The sequence below is a fragment of the Mauremys mutica genome, chromosome 2 (assembly GCF_020497125.1).
Source record: "Mauremys mutica isolate MM-2020 ecotype Southern chromosome 2, ASM2049712v1, whole genome shotgun sequence".
Lineage (NCBI taxonomy): Eukaryota > Metazoa > Chordata > Testudines > Geoemydidae > Mauremys > Mauremys mutica.
Window position 1 is genome coordinate 287,194,807 of NC_059073.1, and position 23,763 is coordinate 287,218,569.

The 23,763-nt window shown below is 45.7% G+C and overlaps 1 protein-coding gene across 4 annotated transcripts in view; it reads left to right on the plus strand.

Annotated features, from left to right (window-relative positions):
• LOC123364708 (vasoactive intestinal polypeptide receptor-like) overlaps positions 1 to 23,763 on the plus strand; it is a 172,042-nt gene that overhangs the window by 117,900 nt on the left and 30,379 nt on the right. For 2 of the 4 annotated variants that reach the window (XM_045007034.1, XM_045007036.1), the window contains exons 4-6: positions 5,733 to 5,836; positions 9,685 to 9,785; positions 11,722 to 11,854. In XM_045007034.1, the coding sequence (XP_044862969.1) occupies positions 5,733 to 5,836; positions 9,685 to 9,785; positions 11,722 to 11,854 (338 nt within the window). Of the gene's footprint in view, positions 1 to 5,491; positions 5,568 to 5,732; positions 5,837 to 9,684; positions 9,786 to 11,721; positions 11,855 to 23,763 lie in introns of those variants that run through there. The other 2 variants (XM_045007037.1, XM_045007035.1) reach the window with 2 other exon arrangements.

Sequence of the window (23,763 nt, forward strand, 5' to 3'; positions counted from 1 at the left end):
TTAGGCTGCTGGTATGCTGAGACTACATGCTGACTAGGGTGACCAGACAGGAAATGTGAAAAATCTGGACAGGGAGTGAGGGGTAATAGGAGCCTATATAAGAAAAAGACCCAGAAATTGGGAGTGTCCCTATAAAATCGGGACATCTGGTCATCCTAATGCTGACCAATATTGTCTCATTGTTTCCTTGAGCTCCGCCATCGGTCTGTATCCATCTGTTGTCTCTTGTCATATACTTAGATTGCAACCTTTTTGGGGCAGTGACCCATTTTTTTGTTCTGTGTTTTGTGCAGCACCTAAGACAGTGGGGTCCTGGTCTGTGACTGGGGGGTCTTAGGTGCGTCTGCATTGCAAAAATAAGTACTACTAATAATGTTATGGTATTTATGTTTGTGCTGCATTTGCATTTCGTGACTCTGGCCAAGACAGGAAGCTGAACTATTGTAAGAGATGTTGTGGTTTTATTATTCTCAGCGAGGCCAGACGTACCAGAAACCTCAGCCTCTCCTTAGGAGATATGAAGTTTCTCACTATTGGTAATATTTGAATTACACTGGCACCAGGGGTGACCCTAACCAAGACCAGAGCCCCATTGTGCCAGGCACTGTATAAACAGATTAATCCCTGCCCTGAATATGTAACTTACAATGCAAGTAAACAGAGGGTGCATTTACAGATGGGGAACTCAGGCACGGGCAGATCAAGTGGCCACATAGAAAGTCAGCCCAGACCTCCTAAATGCCAGTCTCGTGCCTTAACCACCAGGCCATCCTTCCTGGGGTGAGGTTAAGGATAAGCATTGAGATTTTGGGGTTCTTTATCCAAACTGACCCTCAATTTTGAATCTTTAGAAGTTCGTCCATCACTGTAATGCCAAATATTGGTTTGAATTGGTGTCCACTTCAGGGCTAGACTTTGTCCATTGCCTTTAGTCTGGAGGAATACAGACATGAGATAAGACCTAGGCAGTGATGGATTAGCCACTGGGCTAATGGGGCCCATGCATGCCCAGGGGCCTTGGCCAATTCGGGCGCCCCAGAAAAATGAATGCCCCTGTGCCCTGACCTGCTCTGCCTACCCAGTGCTCCTGCTGGGGAACGAGGGAAACCCCTGTGCCCTGACCCTACTCCCTGGCAGGAGCGCCGGGCGGGTGGAATGGGACAAGCCTCTGCACCCCGAGCCCACTTCCCAGCAGGAGCGGGGGGTGGGCAGGGGAGAGGGGAATGGAGGCAGAAGGGGGTGGGTAGGGACCTCCACTTGCTCTGGCCCACGGCCCCACAAAAGCTTAATCTGCCTTCGGACCTAGGTCCCTAAAATTGTGTATTTCTTGTACACCCCAAGCTGCCATTACAGAAAAAAAGGAGTTTAGAATCGTGAGGGATTGCATTCTTGGCTTTGTGAATTCCAAAAACATGTGAACTACAAAAGGAAGTAGAGAAAACTTCTAAGAACGTGAGATTCCCTTAAACCAAGAGAGAGAAATGTTGGCCTTTGACATTTATACCAAGACCTCAGAGTCTGATGTCTGAATCAGAGGCTCAGCTGCTGTAGTGACCTCCAGGACGCAGCAGCTTTTTGCAGCTCGCTTTGTTCTTTTCGCTTCTCATCACAACAGCATCAAATCACTGACGCTTCCAGCCCCAGAACAAAGTGATAAAAATAAACTTTTCTTTATAAGTTCACCTCCAGCCTACATCTGAGAGCTTCTCTGGGAGTAAAAGCTCTGCATTTGGGCCTCCTGTGTGCGAACTAGTAGGCAAAGCTTGATAAAAGCTTAGCTCAGAAGTGTGAACATGAACTGAGGGTGGTGAACCACACATCACTGTGCGGAGGGAAAACCGGAGTTGAATAAGTCATATTCCCCAGTTGTCTCATTAGTTCTTTATTTACTAAATTTACAGTGTATTTGTATTACAGTAACAACTAAAGGCCCCATCTTAGCTTGCAGCTCCATTGTGCTAGATAGTGCCACTCTGCCTCAGTTTCTCTCTCTCTTAAAATGGAAAAAAGATTTCTCAGTAAAGTGCTCTAAGATCCTTTTGATGGGAAGCGTTGTCTGAGAGCCAGGTGTTACTGTTCAATGGTACTGAAGACTAACAAATGAACAAGAAATTAGAAACTCAAAGGTATGGGTAAATGACCCAAGCAAACCACAGAACGAAATAAGCATCAGTTGCTTCAGCTAATGAGATAAGAAACAAGAAATTGAAACCACCAAAAAACCCTCTAAGTGGAGGGAATTGCCTTTAGCAGGAAATACATGACCCAGTAATTCATATGATGGAATCTATGACAACGCTGCACATATGAAGCACTGAAATATACATGTCATTCAGAGGGAGAGAGACAGCACTGCATACTGATTGCCAGGGTCCAATTAGGAATGGGTTTTTCACCTCCAAGTGAAATGTTACGGTTGTAATTTAAACCCCTATAAAAAGTAATGGAACTAATGAAAGGGCAGGCATGGCTTGACTTCTGGATGGTAGGACAGGGAAAACATTTTGGGCTATGTAATCTGCATGCAGCTACTGCAGCGTGCTAGAGAATAACAGTTTCAGATCTGTACGAGTGCATCACAGATCTCTGGGCGCTAGTACAATGCGAATAATAAATAAGAATCAGTTATTTGATTGTTACTCATGAGTAGCGGATATCGCCGCAGAAGTTGGGATCAGTTTGGGAATACTTCAGAAACAGGAAAAATGCCTACAGTTGCTACCAGTAGTATTGACAATGAATAATTTGCTCCGCCGTGCTCAGTCGATGTGATGATTCTGCAAGGGGAAGAGCACCCATTTGTGAGCTGAGGATGTTCCGTGCTTTCTGAGTCAGGACCTGACATTCGGGATTTGATGCAGTTCTGTTAAACGCCCAAAGGTTCAGATGTTTATTCAAAACAGGTTAATCTCTTTGGTCTGCAGACCTGGGCTAGAAGTCCTGGTAGAACAGGTATTAGGTATCTGAAAGCAAGAAATGCTAGTGAGGCAAGAAATACTATGAGAGCAGTTTTCCTTGGGATACATTGGGCCCTCCTGTGGTCAGTCCCAGCAGGACCCAGGAGTACAGAGGTGTGAGCTAAGTAGACATTCTGAACCTCTAACAAAGATCACCCTGAGTTTTGTCTAGTTTGGGTGAAGGTGGGAAAGGGTGGCTTTTATGTTTCCTGAACCTGTTCTTCCAGCTCAAAAGATTACCGTGCACATGACTTGCTTATATGTGGCAGTGACCAGATGCCTGGGATGGACCACCCCAAGAATGCCACACTCAGGCAGACAGCAAGAAATGGGGCAGACAGTCCCCCCAAAATTGGGGGGTTTATTCTATAATTAGATTCACCAACCAGTAACTAAGAACTTCCGTAGCACCACACTGGTTAACAAGAAACCTTTAGGCATTCCAGCCCTTGGTTCCTATCCAGACAAACTGCTCTAATATAGTGAGAGGTTACTGAAAACCCAACTCACCATATGTGAGGTTTTACCATTCCTAAAGGATCAGACACTTACCCCCTGGTCAATATATATTTCAAATCTTACCCAAATATCACACTGCCAGACAATCACTTGTAAACTAACTAAACATTTATGAATAAAAGAAGAGCATTGTTAAATGGTTAAAAGATTATATACTGTGATAGACCCAGGCCAGTTGGGTACAGCAGAATAGCAGAAGGCAGATATACTGGCCACTGGATTAAGTTTTCTGTTCCCTGACTGACCAGAGCAGGGGCTGCTCCAGGCTCATGAGAACACCTGACTCTAATTAAGCTGTAAAGAGTCAGGTGAGGCCATTCAGTTAATGTGACCACCTGACTCTAATTAAGGCCCTGCTGATACTATACAAAGGGCTCACTCCAGTCAGGCAGGGGAGTCGGGGAGCCAGAGGAGAGGAAGTGCGGCTGAAGGGCTGGTTACTGAAGACACCCTAAAACATCATTAAAGGAGCCCTAAGGTAAGGGTGAAGAAGGGAGAAGCAGGAGAGCTGTGGGGAAGTGGCCCAGGGAAATGTAGCAACTCTGGCAGTGAAAGGTTGGCTGCTAACAACTGCTACCATTAGGGTCCCTGGGCTGGAACCCGGAGTAGAGGGCGGGCCCGGGTTCCCCCCAACCCACCACTACAGGAACATCTCCTGGAAGGGGAAGTCAAGTCCCTGTCAGGACAGGAGGCTTAACAGAAACTGTGGGAGTTCTCTCACCAACCTCCTTGCAGGCCTATGATGAAAAGGGCTCAGTAGACTGTAACCCTGGCCCTAGAGAGAGAAGGGCTACGTGGAGGGTCACAGTGAGCCACTGAGGCTAGCATAAACCGCCTAGAAGCGCAGGACCCACAGGAGCAAGGTCAGAGCTTTGCCACAATACATTACAAGGTCCTTATATCAGACTTGTAGTGGTGATGGGTGAGTCTAATGACTTGCAAAAGTCTCTGGAAACATCCCGAAAGGTTAGAATCCAAAGGCAGCTTAGATGTAGTCTGCTAGAATCTTTCCATGCCTTTTCTAAGGCATTCCAAGTAATTATTTGGAAGATCTCAGTCCCTCAGCTGAAACTTTCCCTCTTTAAAGTTCAGCAGACTAGAGATGCAAAATCGTACTCAAGGTTCAGTATTTATAGCTTCCTAGCAGGCTGACAAGAACTTGTCATAGCAAGGCTTTCCTCCAGGGAAGAATAGGCACTGCAGATAGTTTGTGGCCCTTCATTGTTAAACTATGACCCTTGCTTTGAAGTTAATCTTCTATTTCCTCTGCATACACAGGTAAACTAGTTTCACTCATTTACATAAGGCAATTAGCCAATCCATTATAGCAGGATCGATAAGTTGAAAATATAAGTACAGTAATATTATTATTTTCCTGGGGTGTCTCACATCTTTGATCTTAAGGTTAACTAAATACAGTTGCATACATGATGAGAAGGCAATTAAGACATGAAAAGGATTTAGCATCCAAAAGCTAATTTGATTAGATTGGTAAACGTCTAACAGGATATAGGTAAACACAGACAAATACACTTAGCAATTATTCTTTGCTTCTTATCAATACAAAGTGAACGAGTTGGGGTTTGCTAGCTTAATTAGCATATCTTTGATACCCTACATAAGTGGATTGTCTTGATTACAACTGCAAGGCCTCTTGTTAAGTTGTTATGGGTCATACACAGGTTTAGTTGATTTGCCAGCGCTACAGTGTCCTAGAAGTCTTACCCCTCCAGAACACATGTTAAAGCATGCGGGACAACCTGTGGGCATCTGTTGTTTTCCTACAGCCAAATCGGAGGTCCTTAGTCCTCACTCAGACAAAACTCCCATTGACTTCCCTGGCTTTTGCTTGAGTAGAGCAGAAAGGCTGGGTGTGGGGGGTAAGGCCCTGGAAGGGACACGGGGAAGCTCTTGCATAATTGTCATCTTGGGCAAACGATTTCATAGTTCTCTTCCTTTAGCCCCCCCACCTGTAAAATGGGAACAATCGTGCTTCTCTTATCTGTTTAGATATAGAAACACTCCCGGGGCGGGGACTGTCGCAAACTATGTGTCTGTCCAGTGCCGCACACGACAGGGCCCGGACTGCAGGTGCTATTGTAATACCAGTACTAAATAATAGCTAAGGAGGTCGGGATTTGGCCCCGAGTGTCGTAAAATTCATGATCTGGAATTTAAATTTGCAGATGATGCCTGGTTTTTTGAACATCAAATCAACGTGCTCATCGTGTAATCATCCTGCTCTTTCCCTTCTAGGTAATGTGACCAGGAACTGCACAAGCCAAGGCTGGGCAGACATGTATCCTGCCACCTATGCAGCAGCTTGTGGGTACGATAACAACAGCACTCCAGTAGACGAGGTCTGTAAAGCCCTGATGAGCAGAATTCAATATGGCTGTTTCCTCAAGGGTGCAGAGAGGAATCCCTTGACTGCCTCACCTCATTTTTCCCTTCCACTCCCTGATCCTCAAGGCCTAACAAGAAGGTCACTGTCCTTCCGACCAAGATCACCTGGAAATAGAGCTCAAGCATTCCTGCTAGTCAGCGTTGACACCGAAGAACCCGACGTTGAGCACCTGCAAAATCCCATTGACTTCAGTGGGAGTTGCAGGTACTCCGCACCTCTGGAAATCAGGCATCTGCCTATTTACAGAGATAGCTGCCTCACTGTAGATATCCAGGTCTGAACATTTTCAGCCATAATGTCTTTCCCCCTAAAGTACTTGGCAAACTACGGTCGCCCTCTAGACAGAGTCCATTTGCCAGCGTTACCTTCGTTAAGTAGATACGGTGGCCTCAGTATTTGCAGTATTACCTAAATGTCCTATAGTTGCAGGGTCTGCTGAAGGTGTACATTGGCACAAATCTATTGATATCAGTGGAGTGATGCTGATAAAGCTAAGAATCTCCAAAGCTGTAGGGAATACCTAAGGCATGGCAAGTATTCAAGTAACATTATTCAGTTTTCTAAGAAAACTGTCAAGTGTTTTGGAGTGTTTCTATGTGAGTAATTAATGGTATAGATATTAATATAAGTGTGTGTGTGTATATATATTACATAGGAATTATATTGGTAACAGAACAAGATGGAGCACTGGACATTATATGTTGGGACATATGGTCTCTACATGCCATCCCTCTGTATTAAAAGTGGAGGTGGTCACATAATGTGTAGCAGACTTCTATGTGAAGCATTTAGCCAAAGGGTTGAACTTGGTCCCTCACTGGAATAAACCAGTCATTGCCAGCGTACACAGGGAGACCTGGATTGAGGTTTTCAAAGATGACTAGGAAATGTAGCCACCTAACTCCCTCTGAAATTCATGGGAGCTGTGTGGCTAAATCCTCTAGTCAACTTTGAAAATCTTTGCCTTGGAGTCAGCCAGTAGGCTGTACTAGCAGAGCAGGGGAGGTGACTGGTTCCATGCTTTTGTCTCACATAAACACAGCCCCACTGTGTGCATGTGTTTCCCTGCATTACTGCCTGTGTCAGCATAAGTGAGTGCTAGGCAACAGGAGGCTTGGTAATAAAAGGATCTCTATATTGACAGACACTTGTATCCCAGCCCTACTGCTCCTAAGTCTCTCCCAGTACTCCCACATTGCAGAGACAATTAAGTGATTACATGGAAAATCTCAAGAGGGCTTAGCCAGCCTTAATACCGGCCAAATCAGACAGAACATGCTAAAGGAGACTTGCACAAAGACCATCAGTGCCCTATTGAAGAGACCAGCCATAGCGTCACCTCTTCAAGTGTCTTGTTTCTAAGATCAAAACTTAAGGCCCAGGCTCCAGGTTTTGAAACCCATTGTTACGGCTCAGGAATGCAAAGGGCCTCCTCTAAGAACGCTAGTTTGTGTTCTGAGCACAAGGGGATTTGGGGAATTCCTGTTACCAGCTTTGAAGACCCAGTGGATTGCAGAATTGCATAAATGCCTTGTTACCAAGAGAACACATATTGTGTTCTTTTAATCCTCTCTTAATTATTTTCTTTTGACTCACACCGCTTTGTGATGCCGCTTGAGCCAAAATGTGGCTTAGGCACTAACATGCTGTATGTTACTCAACTGTGAAGATGAATAGAAGTGATTTGTTGAGTTGGCTATCGCTTTTGGGGGGGCGGGAGAGGGAGGCTTGGAAAGAGGGAGGAAGCCAGAGTGTATCAGCCAGTGAGACATGAGCTCCACCCTAGGGTGATAGTCATCCAGGCTTGAAACGTCTCCTGAATTTTTAATGTCTACTAAGCACAACTCAAAAACAACATGAAAAGTATGAAATATGTATAAGGACTTTTTGGAAGACTTTGTTCCTGAACTCTGACAGCCCACGGAATGTGGAATGTACGAGCATCAAAGTGGTGTACTTGTGATCCCTATGGCTAAACAGCCATATATCTGTGGCCTGATTTTTCAAAATGTTTGCATTTGCAAACACTGGCCCATTTTGCATTCATTATTTGGATGGGTATGTGCAAACTCCCAGTTTTGTGCATGTATGGGTAATATGGGATAGATCACTTCATCTGTGTTCTGTTCATTCCCTCTAAAGCACCTGGTATTGGCCCCTGTCGGAAGACAGGATACTGGGCTAGATGGACCTCTGGTCTGACCCAGTATGGCCGTTCTTCTGTTCTTATATGGCTAGATTCATAGATTCCAAAGCTAGAAGGGACCATTGTGATCATCTGGTCTGACCTCCCGTATCACACAGGCCATAAAAATTCCCCAGAATAATTCCTTTTGAACATCTATTTAAAAAAAAATCCAGTCTTGGTCTAAAAATTACCAATGATGGAGAATCCACCATAACCCTTGGTGAATTGTTCCAGTGATTAATCACACTCACTATTAGATAGGGGCCTAAGTGTGCAACCTGTAAGTGCATTGAATGTGAGTGTAAATGTGGCCTACAAAAGTAGAGTAAATCAGTCCCCTGGTGTTCTACAGAATCGTTACAGGTGTTGAATGCATTTTGGGAGCAACACTACTCACAGAGTTAATACTACTAATACTGTGTTATATCACATTTCATCTGATGTCCTCAACGCTCTTTACAAACATCAATGGACTCATTCTGATCTCAGTTACACTGGGGTAAATGTGGAAGTTACTCAGTTGAAGTTAATGTAGTTATCTCTGTAATTACTCTGGCATAATAGAGATCAGAATCTGGTCCACACTAATTCATCTCACAACCTTCCTGTGATATAAGTGGTGGTGTTCCCAAGGAACTGGAGACATGGAGAGATTAAACAAATTGCCTAATATCAAACAGAGAGTCAACGGCAGAGTTAGAACCCAGGAGTCCTGATGTGCAGTCCCTAGCTTTCATTAACAGAACATAATCCCTTTCTCTTTTAGTCTGAGTAATGGTTTAGCCACCCAAGCACAGGACTCAGCAAAGTTCCCAATTCCCTCTGTGGCCTGGGGTAGAGCATGTTAACTATGTCTTGGTTTCCCGATCTGTAGAGTTGGGGGTGAGAATGCTGACACACCTCCTCACCTGGACTACATCTTCCATTATGCACCAGGATCAGAGACTCCCAGGATGTGCCACCTCCCCTCTCCAGGAGGGGAGACTGTGGTGCATCATGGAACATGTAGTCCAATTGGGGAGCCCAGCCTATAGAGGAGAATGGAAACATGAAGCAACCAAACTACAACTCCCATGAAGCACCCCATAAGCATTTCTGAATCAAAATATTTGTTTTCAGCCATATTCTGGGTTTTTATTTTTTGACAAAAAGTCATTTTTTCTGTAGAAATAAAACCCATTTTCATCCCAGCTCTGTCCCCAGTCTGTATTGATTAAATGAAACCATCTCACACCCTGTGTTAGTGGATAAACCACAGTGATCTGTTGCCAATGCCCTGTATTACTGAGTGTAAAGCATTCTTCTTCTGCATAAATGTCACCATGTAGCCACTCCTATGGTTAAATAAATAACACTGCACCTCGTTGGGCCCTTTTCCTTGTAAAATCACGGCATAGTTAGGGCCTGATCCAAGACCTCTTGGGATCGATGGGATTGTTTCCATTTGCTTCAATGGGTTTTAGATCATGGCTTCTGCCATTTTACACCTGAAAAGGGTGTTTGTACCATGGTGAGCTAGGAATTAGTGAGTGATATTGTATGACGTGTTTATTAAGAAGGAATCTTTGATAGCTCCTAAAAGACCTAAGCATTGCCTCTTTTCTCTATGTCAGCGGACGACGTTCTATGGCACAGTGAAGACCGGTTACACCATCGGACATAGTTTTTCTCTGATTGCTCTCACTGCTGCTATGATCATTTTGTGCCTCTTCAGGTGAGAACCTGGCCGTGGAGGGGACGGGAACGTGCAGGGGTGGGGAAACAGATTGTTTAATCCCGAGGACCTCAGCAGATTCTTGGTTGTAGGCTGAGAGCGCCTTGCGTTTGGAATGCCCACCAACCTCTTTCAAGAGCGAGGTGGCTGGTGGTAGTGGAGGGACAAATATGGTTGAAGTAGCTCCAAGGAGGACGTGGTCACACATTTTGGGGTGACACATCCGTGTGGCATTTGAACTGCACCATTAGCATTGGGACATGCATGCCCCATCCTGTGCTCCACAGAGCTCAGTGAAGCAGAGTGCCACCTGTGCCTTAGAAACAGGCAGAGCTGTCCTCCAGCGTCTTCTGACCTACTTTAACCGCTGGATATAGAGCAGGGGTTCTCAAACCGGGGGTCGGGACCCCTCAGGGTGTTGCGAAGTTATTACATGGGGGGTCGTGAGCTGTCAGCCTCCACCTTGAACCCCACTTTCCCTCCAGCATTTATAATGGTGTTAAATATGTTTAAAAGTGTTTTTAATGTATAAGGGGGAGGTCGCACTCAGAGGCTTGCTGTGTGAAAGGGGTCACCAGTACAAAAGTTTGAGAACTACTGATCTAGAACAACCATACAACATGATGGTGATGGTGCAATATGCCGACCATGGACAATTTGAGGCTGGGGCTGCTTTTGGGAAGCTGGAGGGCCAGTACTGGTCTCTGATTTGCAGCTGTTTCCCTTAAGAAAATGGGTCGAGATCTTAGAGGCTTGCGATGTCCGCCGTGCTTTTACGGAATGGAGAGAGTAGCAGAGAACCAAACAACCTGGAGATGGACAAGACTTGCTAGATTCTCTAGTCCATCCCCTAAAGCCAGAGCAGAAGGGTCTCTAGTTCTACTGCTCTTCCCCAATCCTGTACCAAGCAACAGGGCTTCCACCATTTCCCTAGGGAGAGTATTCCACAAGCTAAGAGACTCCGTGTACGGAATGAGATATTTTAATGCTCCAGAGTAGTCTGTCCATTGGCTCCAACTGACCTTGCACAGAACTAGAAGACAAGTATATGACAGAAGTGTGTGGCAAGGTATGCCCTGCAGCCAGCCATCTGATCTTAACAGATGTTCCTTGAGGTTGTTTAAGGTTGGCTGATGAGGCCTGCTTCTTAGTTAAACTAAGACCTGTTTATGCAACTGTAGCAGCACACAGGGAGGTTAAAGCAAGCAGAAACAACCCCCAGAGAATACCACCACTCACAACACCTCCCTGACAAGCACAGAACTTCTATGGGGGCTGTACGCCACCCCTCTGCTCCTAGCCCCCTGCTTTGGGGGTGGATTGTGGATGTGGCCACACCGCACTGCACTAGAGCCTACAAGAAACTGTAAGAAGCAGAGCATACATTAGAGCAGCCCTGAGGCTGATGTAACTTACACCTGGGCTGGACAGATACCTTCATGGCTCCAGTGTACAGAGAACCACCTTTGCCCCATGCTCACTTCATCCCTGTCCCCAGCGCAGGAACAGAGTAACTGAGAATCAGACCCATTATGTGGTTTAGGGCTGTAAAACTTGCCCATCTCCAGGATATTAGGCCTGTTGCTTTTAATTGCTGGGAAATGTCACTTGAAAACCCCAGAGTTCCTTGATCCAGATAGATCTTCATAATCTGCTAAAGCTTATGGGATGGAACAAGCCCAGTGTTGCTCTTAATGTCAGTTACCCTAACATATCTTTTAAAATTAAAATATAATCCACGTTGCTGTATAAAGTATGCAAATATTTATGAATTTTGGCTAGAGCTGTCAACTTTTTGGCAAAACACTGAAATCAGAAAATATTCTGGATAAAGCAGAAGTTTTTCCCAACACATTCTGGCCAGACGAGTAATGTATTGAGATGAAGTCCTGATGTTTAAAAATGCCATTTCTCTTTCTCTCCCACCCCACAACAGAAAACTGCACTGCACTCGAAATTACATCCACATGCATCTCTTCATGTCTTTCATCATGAGAGCCATTGCAGTCTTCATCAAGGACTTCATCCTCTTTGAGAGCGGCGAATCTGACCACTGCTCTTCGAGCTCAGTAAGTAGCAGCGACCAGTCGATGTTTTCAGATGCCAGCTGGTTTGGTTCGGCTCTCTTAATTGGGGAACAAAATAATGAACCCAGAAAGGCAGGCAGGGAAATACTGGGGGATGCTTTTAGTTGCTACCGTGCTGTTTTGGAAAGGAAGCAAAAACCTGCCGGCTTCAACCTAACATCGAGGAAGAGGTCGCAACAGAAATTCCTCACTCAGCAAATGTTACTTTTTAATGATCAGTGGCTGGGTCTCTCCACTGCGATGACGAAGCAGAGATGATAAATGATGAGAAGAGGTTGGAATTTTCTATACTTTGCACAATCAGGCTACTGAAAAATAGTTTACTGGCCAACCTCCCCGGAGCAGAGGAAAGCACCTCCTATTCTCCGCCTGTGGCACTTAATAGTCTAGTCTTCTGTAGGTCTCATTTACTTTGGTCTCATTTCCATTGCTGGGTTTAGTGTGTGGTTGCTGCGTGGTGTTGGTGGCCTGTGATATAAATCTAGGTGTCCCTTCTGGCCTTAAACTCTCTGACTCTGTGACCATGAAAATGAACTCTTGTCCCGTTCCACTCACCCACTGCTTCCATTGTCCAACCTAGCTCCATGCCTTCTTTCACATGGTCCCTTTCATGCTTGGAACAGCCTCCCAATTAATATTTGCCAAGCAAGCTCCCTCCCAGACCACCCTGAGACCCATCTGTTCCATGACTGGTTACGGATGTCATGACCGCGAGTGCTGTCTGTTTGTTCTCTGGGTTGTTACTCATTTCTGCCTCTGCGCTCCAAGCTCCTCAGGGCGGGGGGTTTATTATAAAGCACCATGAATGATTAGAGCGATATATCAACAGTAATAAATAACTGGCCAGAGCCTTGTGCCACAAATAGCTGCCAAGGTTAATTGGAAAAGAAGCCAAGAAGTCAATGAGCCATGGAGCTTGAACGAACCTCTCACCCCTAGGAGAGTTCCCTCTAGGTCATGACTGAGGCCCGTTGGTGGAAAGCTTCCACTGCAGCTACCCCTCCGATAACTGTTTTGTAGCTAACGTAAGGACGTTAGCCTGCTGAGCTCTTAGGTCGGCCCCTTTACAAATGTGAATGGACCAAGAGAGAAGACCATTGAACCTCCTAGTGTGACTTTTCACCCCAATCCCTTGGCTGTTGCTGTTGGGTGGTTTATCCCCAGCGATGTCTTTTCAGAGTAAATTCAGTGCTCAGCACAATCAAGTGAATGGCTGGATGTTCCACCAATATCTTAGAGACACGTGGAACGTAACTCTTCCCGCTGTACTGGACTGCCCCTTCCTGTTGCAAATTCTGCATCCATCTTGCCACCACTTCTTGTGCAACCCCTGGCAAGAAAGTTCATACACAAATACCCACCCCACTTGCACAGATAAAAACTTCAAACATTCCTATGACCACCTGAGCGCTTGTGGAGAATCAAATCGAAAGGGGTGGATGGACGGGAGGATTTGGATTCAGTGAATGTATTTTCCCACTGTTCACCCAGTTGTAAACTCTGATTCTTGGGGAAAAAAGTGGAAAAAACTATTTTTAATTCCTGTTTTAATGTAAATTATATTGAAAACCGGCCACTCCAAAGCCCGGTACTCAGCAGACCCAACTCTCATGGCAACTCACTGTTCAGCACGTTACCTGAGTTGGAATTAGGCCGCAATCCTCAAAAGTAATTAGATACCTAATTCCTGTTGATTTCAATGGCATTTAGGTGCCTAAATACCTTGAGGGCTCTGGGCCTTAGTCCTATGTCTCAAGATTAGGGTGACCAGATAGCAACTATGAAAAAAACGGGACGAGGGTGGGGATTATAGGCACCTATATAAGAAAAAGTCCCAAAAAATGGGACTGTCCCTTTAAAAATGGGACATCTGGTGACCCTTCTCAAGATGTAGATCCTAGCTCTGAAGGTTCAATCCCTGGGGATTACTAAACTGATAGTTTGTAGACCCATGAAAACAGGAAATTTTTAGGTCCCACTAGCCCTGGCATACACAAATCCAAATGCTGCAAGAAGCATGAATGACTCTTTAAGTGCGCATGTCATTTTTTAAGAGCCCATTTGGTTTGCTGCAATGGGCTTGTGTTGGTTATTTAGCCAACAGTGGGAAACCTCAAAATTCCAGCATTAACCAAAGCTTCTCCTCTAGTAGAACCAGAAAGTTAAGAAAACCAGTGGCGAGAGGCAAATGGCTTTCCATGTGTGTTGTCGCTAAGCTGCCGGGGCGCTGGTCTGTTGATCTTTTCCCCGCGTGACAATAGCCGTTGCTAAGGTTAAAAGAATTTTGGAGGGTGGGGAAGAGAAAGTATTCCCAGCTCGATGCACCCCAGTGCACTTATGACTTGGCAAACAAGGCTTGTTGTCATAAGTAAATGTAGCAGGCTAAATTGACCATGGCTTGCAGCGCTTGTGTAAAGGAGCGTAGGCCCTTTGTCCTGCGTGAAGGAGATTCAATAATGAAAAGCTTTACAAAGGTTTCTCCTTTTCCAGCCGGCCCAAGCCATTAAGCACATCACTAAACACAACGGTGATGAGCCCTCCTGGCACGCATAGAAACAGGAGGCTTGACCTTTAGTAGCGGGCTGTACTGTCCAGGAACTCTCAGCTGGGTTTCCCAAAGGAAGTACTAGCACTGCGGACGGCTTGTTTTCTTGAGCGGCGTTGGGTTCAGTGAAGAAATCTAAGGATCTGATCTCGAAATTACTTGTGGGGAGGGGAATCCTATGGACTGTGTTATACAGGAGGTCAGAGCAGGTGACCACAGTGGCCCCTTCTGGCCCTGAAATCTAAGAACAATGGCTGTGTATACCCACAATTTATTGCCTAAGCTACTCAATTCTGGTTCCTTTAGAAGCTGCAAATAAACATGCTTTCTTCCTCCTAGGCCCCCATTTTTCAAGTTATTTAAGCATGCATGTAATTTTAAGCCTCTGAGTGGCGACAGTCACATGTTTGAAGATGTTTGCACATGGTGCATATGTAACACCAACAGTCCCCGGTCATCGGTGGGCAAGATTGAACTGGGGAACCTCTAGAGCTTAGTGCATGAGCCTCTACTGCATGAGCTAAAAGCCAACTGGCTGTTAGCACAGGCTGTAGGGTAGACTCATTTCTCTCTCTCTCTTAGTGGTCTCGGTGACACTAGATGGGACAGAACAGCACACCCAGGGGGTGTGTGGGTTACACATATGCTCGAGCACCTTGCTGAATCTGGGCCTGAACCTGCTGGATTCATAGATTCTCAGACCTGAAGGTGACCACTGTGATCATCTAGTCTGGCCTCCTGTATAACACAGGCCAGAGAACTTCCCTGAGTTAATTTCTCTTTGAACTAGAGTGTAGAGCTTCTAGAAGAACGTCCAGTCTTCGTTTTAAAATTCCCAGGGTTAGAGAATTCACCACACTGCCACACTCCTTCATAAATTGTTCCAGAAGTTAATTACCCTCACTGTTACATACTTCCATTCTGAGTTTGCTGAGCTCAACTTCCAGCCGCTGGAGCTTGTTATACCTCTGTCTGCTAGATTGACGACGACTCTAGTATCAAATTTCTGTTCCTTAAGTTCTTTTAGATACCTCCCACTTCAGCATTCAACCCTACACACTTTCTTTTTCTCTCTCTCTCTTTCTGGAAGCCACTGCGTAAAACCCAATCACCAAAGCCATTAATGTGGCGGAAGAATTGAGCTGAAAAGTTGGGTTTTTTTTTTAAAAGAGCAGGACTTTGATCAGCTTTATTAATGTGGCACCTAGATGCTATGGCAATTGGCAGGTTAGACATTGAGGTTAGATGGAGACAGAAAGGCAGATAGATATAGATTGAGGACTAGATCCTCAACTAAAAGACAATGGAGCTATGCAGATTTACATGAGGTGAGGATGTAGTCGGAGGTAGATAGTTTCTCTTCAACTTTTTGAGTTCCAGAAAGACTAGTTGGTTCACTCCAAACAGCAGTTCCTCTTTGCAAAGGAAGGCAACCTATGCACAGCCCAACTGTGAAGAATGCACCCTCTGATCTTATATTTTAAGAATGTGAACTGGTATTTCTCTTAGTTCAGTAAGATCTTACTCAAGGAACTGTAAAGAAACCTGCCCTATAATTTTTAGAACAGATGAAAAAAATTAGTGTAGGGGATGGCTTGTGTTCGCTAAAGCAAATGTTTCTGTAGCTCCCTGCAGAACAAGAGATTATAGACTGTGTGCAGAAGCTGAGTGCTAAATAAGGAGAGACACCTGACAAGATACGGGTGACTCAGTTGATCAGGACCCTGAATACTTAGTTAAATCAAAACTAGAAAAGCAGGCCAAAATCAAACAAGATTATGCATTGAAGTCAATAACAGTCAAACACCCATTGACTCAATGCAGGATCATCATCTAAGAGCCAGATGTACAAAGGTGTTTAGGCACCTGATGATGAAGATAGGGCCAGTGGGATTTTCAAAAGCACCCTAAGCGAGTTAGGTGCCTAACTCTCACTGAAAGCCCATGGGAGTTAGGTGCCTCACACACTTAGGTGCTTTACCTTTGTAAAGCTGGCCCAAACTGCTTCCATTGAGCCTTTACCAGGGTCTTAAAAGGACAGTGGGAGAGACCTTTGGTCCCAGAGTTAGATTTTAAAAAGAAAAACAATCTCAGAACTTTTCCTCAGCGTTCACATGGCCTTTGCCCAGGCCGAACTGACTTGGATGACTGAGTTTGGACTCTGCCAGGGGGCTTGTCTCTATGGACAGTTAGTGTGTGGCAATCTGGGATGTAAAGCTACAGCGCACTAGCCTGCCATACGCTAACTAGCCATGTGGCCCCCACACTCATTGTGCACTGTAGCCTACTCCACTTTGAAACAGGATTAGGTCAAAGCGCACTGCAGTGGGAGTGTCTGTGCGTCAGGCTGTAGATTGTCGCGCGTTATCTGTCCATATAGAGTTCAGCGTGGAGTTAAAACTGAATAAGGACGTGAGGATTGGGCCCTTTACTATTCTAGTGGGACTCTTGTTTCCACATGTTCTCTTGTCTTCTGAAATGGTCACTGGGTTTGAAAACTTCACGTTCGCATTCTCCCCACCCGCGAGTTAATTCGGAGCCAACTCTCTTTGGTCACTGTGAAGTCTGGGTGGATGCAGGGGAAAAATACATGTTGTTTTTTAAAAATAATCTGAACGTACTTTAAAACTAGCAAGAATCTAGCTCCGTGAACTCACTGAGCTGCACTCTGCCCTTGTTTTACTCAACTAAGTGAGGAGGAGTGAGGCCCTCCCACGCCCACTTGTTTGGCAAACCTGGATCTTGGGTCTGGTGTGGCGCACAGCCCCCACTCTGGATACTCCCTCTCCCCCCCTCCCCCCTTAGCAAGTGATTGAGAGGTGTAGAGATTTCCAGCTCACTGGCAAAGGGGGAAGAAAACTGCAGCCCTTGAAAACTCCCCACCTTGCCTCGCTCTACAGCCATGCTCTCATTGGCCGGCCTGCCCTGGCTGCCCTGCCCTTCTCTGCAAATCGGCGGGGGAGGCACCATTGCAGGGAGCAGCATTAGCATGGAGCAGAAATTCACTGCAGTACGGAACAGCGATTTCCCCAAGATGATGCTGTGTTGAGCTGCCCCGATCCGCTCTGAATCCCCAAACCCTGTGCAACACTGATCAAACTGCTCCCGTTGACTCGGGAAGGAGAGGGTTGCGCTGTCTTGCCTTCACTTCCCCCTTCCATGCTTAATGGACACATTTGGCTGTATCTGTGCTCAGTGGAGGGTGCCTGTGTGAGTGTGTTGAGCCTGATACGACATCCTGAATAGAACAGGCTCAGCGGAGGTGATAATTTTGCCCCTCAGAATGTCCCCCCTCCTTTAGGCTAGATAAAGAAAGTCCCAGCTGCCTTGCAGGGGTCTCTGGCATGAAATGTCACACACAACAAATCCTGCACGCAACAAATTTGATTTGATCAAGCACAACAAAACCTGCATCTTGGCAGGAGGTTAGACTAGATGACCCTTGCGGTCCCTTCTAACCCTTTGGTTCTAATAACATCTAATAACACCACTGCTGATTTCCTGAGTAATAGTAATATACCCACTGGCACAGTCTGTGTTTGTCAGAAGGAAAGAGAAGAGAGAGAGAGATCCCATAAATAACATGAGGAGGACAAACCTAACAAAGTGTAGCAGGGGTGGAGAGGAGGACATGGCATGGTTGCCAATTTCCTTTCAAATCTCATGCTAGCACTTTAAGGTTCACTTCACTAGAGTCACTGAGACGCTATAGACTGAGACCAAAGCCCTTACTTAACAGAGTCCCTAATGATCAAAAAATCGACCATTGTTTAAAAAAAACAAAACAATTTTTGGTGCTGATTCCTGTTTCAGTGCCTGGGTTAAGCACCTAGCGCCATGGGGCCCTGATCCTTGCTAGGCATTACTGTATTGTAAATAATTGATAATAATAAGGCAAGAGGGAGAGGGAGAGACCAAAGGAAAAGACACGGATTATGTAGGGACCCATCCTTAAGGTCTGGACCATCTTCCCCATTAGAACCTCACTCTTGTATTTCTCTGGCCATTTTACCAAAAGTTCTAATACTACCAGCACCAGCAAGAGTTAATCAGTGTCACAACTTGGCTTTCTCTTGTGGAAATTAGGGTCAGGAACTTTGGAGGGTTTTCTAGTCCACTGATTATTTTAAAAGCTTTCACTTGACAAAAATATTGGGCAAGAAGCTCATTATAAATATATGATTGATTTGTTCTAGTGATGAATGAAGGACGATTAGCCCCATTCATGCAGTTTATTGAGGAGGCCATTCTCTTTTTATTTTGGTTTCTAAACTCGTCTTTATGTTGATCCAATCAACCGAAGGGCCTGATTGCTCTGGCCGCCATCTTGGGTACAGTTATGTGACTTGTAAGAGAAACCCAGGCCAGTATTCATAACAGCCTGAACATACAAGGCCTAATTCTCTTCTCCTCATGGTGTGACTCATGAGCAACTAACTCCACTGAAATCAATGGCATGTGTAACCCCAGTGTAAAACTACTGTGTGATGAGAACTGTGCCCAAGTAGGTGAGGACAAATAGCCTCCTAGGACCAGATCCTTAGCTGATGCAAACTGGCATTGCCCCGCTGACTTTAATAGAGTCCTGCTGCTTTACATCAGTTGAGGATCTGACCCTGACACTGGTATATGTATTGGATGCTCATATAATACCACAAGCCACACCTTGTGTGACCTGTGTATTAATAGAGATGGATTTTAAATGTCTTGACATTTAAATCCTTCCAGCTGATATGAGCAGGGTTAAATCAGAAATAAAGGGCACTGTTACATGCTGGGGCCTGGGGATCCATTTGGGTCAGGCTGCTGCCTAAAGTTTGATATGAATCACTGTGGGCCCCATCCTGTTACAAATGAAATCATTGACAAAACTCGCATTGACTTTAGCAGGACCAAGATTGAGCCTGGTAGAACATAAGAATGGTCCTACTGGGTCAGACCAAAGGTCCATCTAGCCCAGTATCCTGTCTTCCAGCAGTGGCCAGTGCCAGGTGCCCCAGAGGGAATGAACAGAACAGGTAATCAAGTGATCTATTCCTTGTCACACATTCCCAGCTTCTGGCAAACAGAGGCTAGGGACACCATTCCTGCCTATCCTGGCTAATGGTCATTGATGGACCTATCCCCCATGAATTTATCTAGTTCTTTTTTGAACCCTCTTATGGTCTTGGCCTTCACAACATCCTCTGGCAAGGAGTTCCACAGGTTGACTGTGCACTGTGGTAGCCTCTTCCCAGCCTGCCCAGTCCCCACTGTGACACACAAATGTAGCAGAGGGCAGGATTTGGCCTACTGAGTGTGTGTGTGTCTGTAGACATCCTGTATATCTCGTCTTCATGACAGCTGTAACAAACTTGTATCTCTGCATTAGAGATGGCCCTTAACGTGGGCCTCCATCTAAACTCTGTGGCGCAAACCCATCTCGAATGCATCTCATCTATGACTGAGTAGATTTGGAACTCCACGGGGTAGCGAAAGCTGAAGGGTGAGCCACATAGAACCATGCAGTAGAGCAACTCCCTGGTGCACCAAGACCTAAGGGGAACTCCTCGTCCCACTGAGTTTTTTCATGGTAGATGCCAAATTCCTTCTAGTAGAGACACTGAAGAATTTCAGCTCTTCGTCTCACTTAAACTGAGGTGCTTTACATTTTAAGCCCGTGGGAGCTGCAGCTTAACTGGCTCAGTTAGAAGCCACTTTGCTTCCATCGGCACCCCATTTTAAGGGCCTCTGGAAGCTCAGTGGCCCTTAAAGGAGGTGCTAAGCTGCCCTCCTAGGCAGCCTACAGTTCTGGGCACTGGGCAGGTGAACTGGCTGAAAATTCAGCTAGTTCCTCAATTCAGCTCTTCATGTTTCATGACCTTAAAATGGGGGAGTTTTCAGAAACACCCAGGAGATTTAGGCGCATGAGTTCCATTGAACCGGACCTGGTTTTCCTTTTATTGTTGAAGAGAGAAAGTTGAATCGGGGCAGGAAAGTTGCAAGCCCACTTGTTACAGCTGCAATAAAAGAAAATAGGGAATAAAGAAATGGGCTTTTACCAGTTCTGTCTAGTTTGCTTGGATTTGTAATTTACTTTCTCTGCTGATATCCAAGAGCTTGGGTGGGGCTAGGCTGGGTTTGCTTTTTTTTTTTTTCAATGCATTCTTGGATGCTAAGCAAAGTGGCAGCACCCAGGGACCGATTGTCTCAGGAATTGAGCACCCTCAGCTCCCATCTGGAGTTTCTGAAAATGAGTCCCTGGGGGTGAAATCTTGGCCCTGTTGAAATCATTGGGCGTTTTGCCCCTGGCTTCAATAGGAGCAGGATTTCATCCCTAGCAGCCAGGCTTGGTTCTCCCACAAAGGGCAGAATAAACAAGGAGCCCATGGGAGCAACAGATTGGGGGTCAGCAAAAATGCTTAGGGCCACATTTTCAGATGCGCTCACTAGTTTTGCTGTCCAGATTCTGGAAACGTGCGTCCTGCTCTCTCACTTCCACTGCATGCGCATTGCCTGAGCTTTGCTGCCCATCCTCTCAAGTCAAACACCCAAGGGTTAGGAGATCAAAGCTAGCAGTCAGCCACACCTAAAGAAAGCGGATGAGAAAGGAATATTGCCTGAGATTGTATAGATTCAACGGGGCTCTTTTTATGCCACCTTTTCAAGGGAGGTCCATACCAGAGTCAGCAATCTCTGCTGGAAATCCTTCCCATGTCTCCCAGGGGTTGGAAATGAGAGCTGCTCTAACATCCCCCAGTTGCTAAGAGCCCCCAAGGGACTATATGCTAGCTGAGCATAGCCAGAGCACAACAAACTCCTCCCCGGCTCCTCCCCGCTGACACACCTCTTGTGCTGAAGGTTGGCGTAGGAGCTGGTTACACTGGTTCTGTGCCAGAGGAGATGTTTACACTTCCACTGTGGCTTATGCAGAGAATGGACTGGAAGGAGAGGATCTGCCCATAGGTGTTCTCAGAAAGGAACCAGGAAAATTGGTAGAACATAATACAAGACTCCTCTGCCCCCATCAACCATCCCTAAGTACAGTCAGTGATGCCCTGGCTAATAAGCCATATTCCCCCATAAGTACCTCGTTCAAAAGAAAAGCCATTCTATGGGATATAACCCTACCAGGGGCCAAGCAGAGAATATTGTCCTATTAAGAGAAAAACATCGGTATTTGGAGCCTAATTCTGATCTGATACCTGGGTGCAACTCCTACTGAAATCAGTGGAAGATGCATTGTGTAGCTGAATACAATCTGGGGCCCTTGGGCGTTTAGATTATACCATGACTGGTGTTTAATTAGTATATAGATTCATTAGACATGAGGCTGAAATAATGAGATCGGGGCTTCATCATACCATGAAATCCAATGAGCAGCATAGGTCTCCAGTTATTACAGCCCTATTATTATTTAGTGCAAAAAGACCTAGAGGCCGCAAACATGGATCAGGACCCCATTATGCTGGGCCACACACACCGTGAAAAGATACTCTCTGCCTCAAACAGCATATCAGACAAACGTAAGATGAGAGTCAACAAGTGGATACAATAGGGAGGAGGCGGAGGAGAAAAGATAATAGTGAAACTATAAATGTTCCCCTGCTGCATTTGGACACTCCAAGAATTTGCAAGCCCAAGTGCACTGCAATATAATCCTTGAACTACAAAGACTAATAATTACATATTGTTACACTCCAAATCCACCACCCATTTCCTGCCCTCCTAAGCATACATCAGCAGGGTTGCCTTGAAATGAACTAGAATCTCTCCAACTCTGAGGTGGAGGTGGAGGTGTCTATTGTCTTCCCATCTGACAGCAATCTGTTAATTAAATCTGCCTTTTTAATCTTTTTTTCCTCGAGCCTTGCACTTGAATTGCTGATATTATAGAAATCCATTCTTGGCTCGCTGATTGATCAGGTTCATGCAGAAGGCAGCAGCTTAAACCGCTGGGTCCAAAGGGATGGCTTGTCAGATGAAAGTGAAAGCGAGCTGTGAAAAGCCATCGGGAAGATGTGAATCACAAAGCCCCTCTCAAAGGCATCAATTCATCATCTGGGGAAGGCTTAGAGCCCAGGCTGGTGCTGTGGGAGCTCTTCATGTTCAGAGGAGAAGAGCATCATCTCTTCCCTGCTGGGATGCTGCCTTGTTCAATATCTGCAATTACAAAATGCCAAGTGCCTGCTGAATCAGCCTCTGGAATCAAAGAACCGGCTGAGCCAGAGCATTTCCCTTGCACTTACCTGATTGCTCCTGGCAGCAGTTCACAAAATAGGTTGCATTGCAGGCACCGCTGAGAAATTGGCAATTAAGGCTCCAGCTGTTCTCCTGGCTGGAAAGCAAGTTAACTGTTTGCCTGCTCTTGGGGACCTCCATTAGAGTATCTCCAGGTGGAGCCTGCTTGCTGTACGCTACCAGTGTTCTAGGCAGAGCCAGGCAACAGGGACGCTTACAAGGAATCAAGACTAAACATCAAAATAAAATGTAGGAAGCAAAAGCAACTTGATCTAGGAGAAGAAGAGCAGCATTGACTATGGGCAAATGCAGCGCGAGTCTTTTTAATTTGTGGTTGGTGCCTAGATGCTATGGTGGTGGGTCCCCTTGAAATAGACAGAGTAGATTAGTCTGGACAGAACTTACTTGCTGGGATTCTACATGAGCCAGCTGCGTCCTGTTCAAGCCAGACTGCTGCCAGACCCTGCATTTCAGGTAGAACATGCGGTTATTCATGCACTAGGCACTTCCAGCTTGAACCCACCTGCTCTACTGCTGAATATAGCTTGGGTGCTTGGGTAGTACTCACCTGTTGTGCTGCTGAATGAGTCAGGTACATCCAGGTTGCAATTAATGACCAGGTGCAATGTGCCTGCTGGAAGAGAAAGGGCTTTCAGCATAGACTGAATGTGGCTCTGGCCTTATGAATCTTAGTCCATGAGCATTAAGTTCTATTCATAGAGCACCCTCACTGTTCACAGTGAGATGAACATTGTCTGCAAGTAACAGAGCCCTCTACATGTTAAAGGTTCCAGGCTATTTACACTGACGTAAAGCGGGAGAAATTTTGATGACTCCAGTGTGAATGAGACTGTCACCTGGCCCATGATATGTAGTGATCTGATCATTTCTGTTCAGGGAGAGAAGCCCAGACTAGCATGATTAAGAATCAGGAAACCCTAAATTCTAATCTGGACCCAGCACTGACTCCATCCTTGGCCTTTGGGAAGTCACCTAATGCCCACATTTTCAAAGTAGACTCAGCTTGTGTCTCAGTCATTGGGTGCTCTGCTCTGGACACAGCTATCATGGTAGTTGCATCCAGGGAAAAGGGTTTGAGTGACGCACATGGCGATCACAGCTGTTA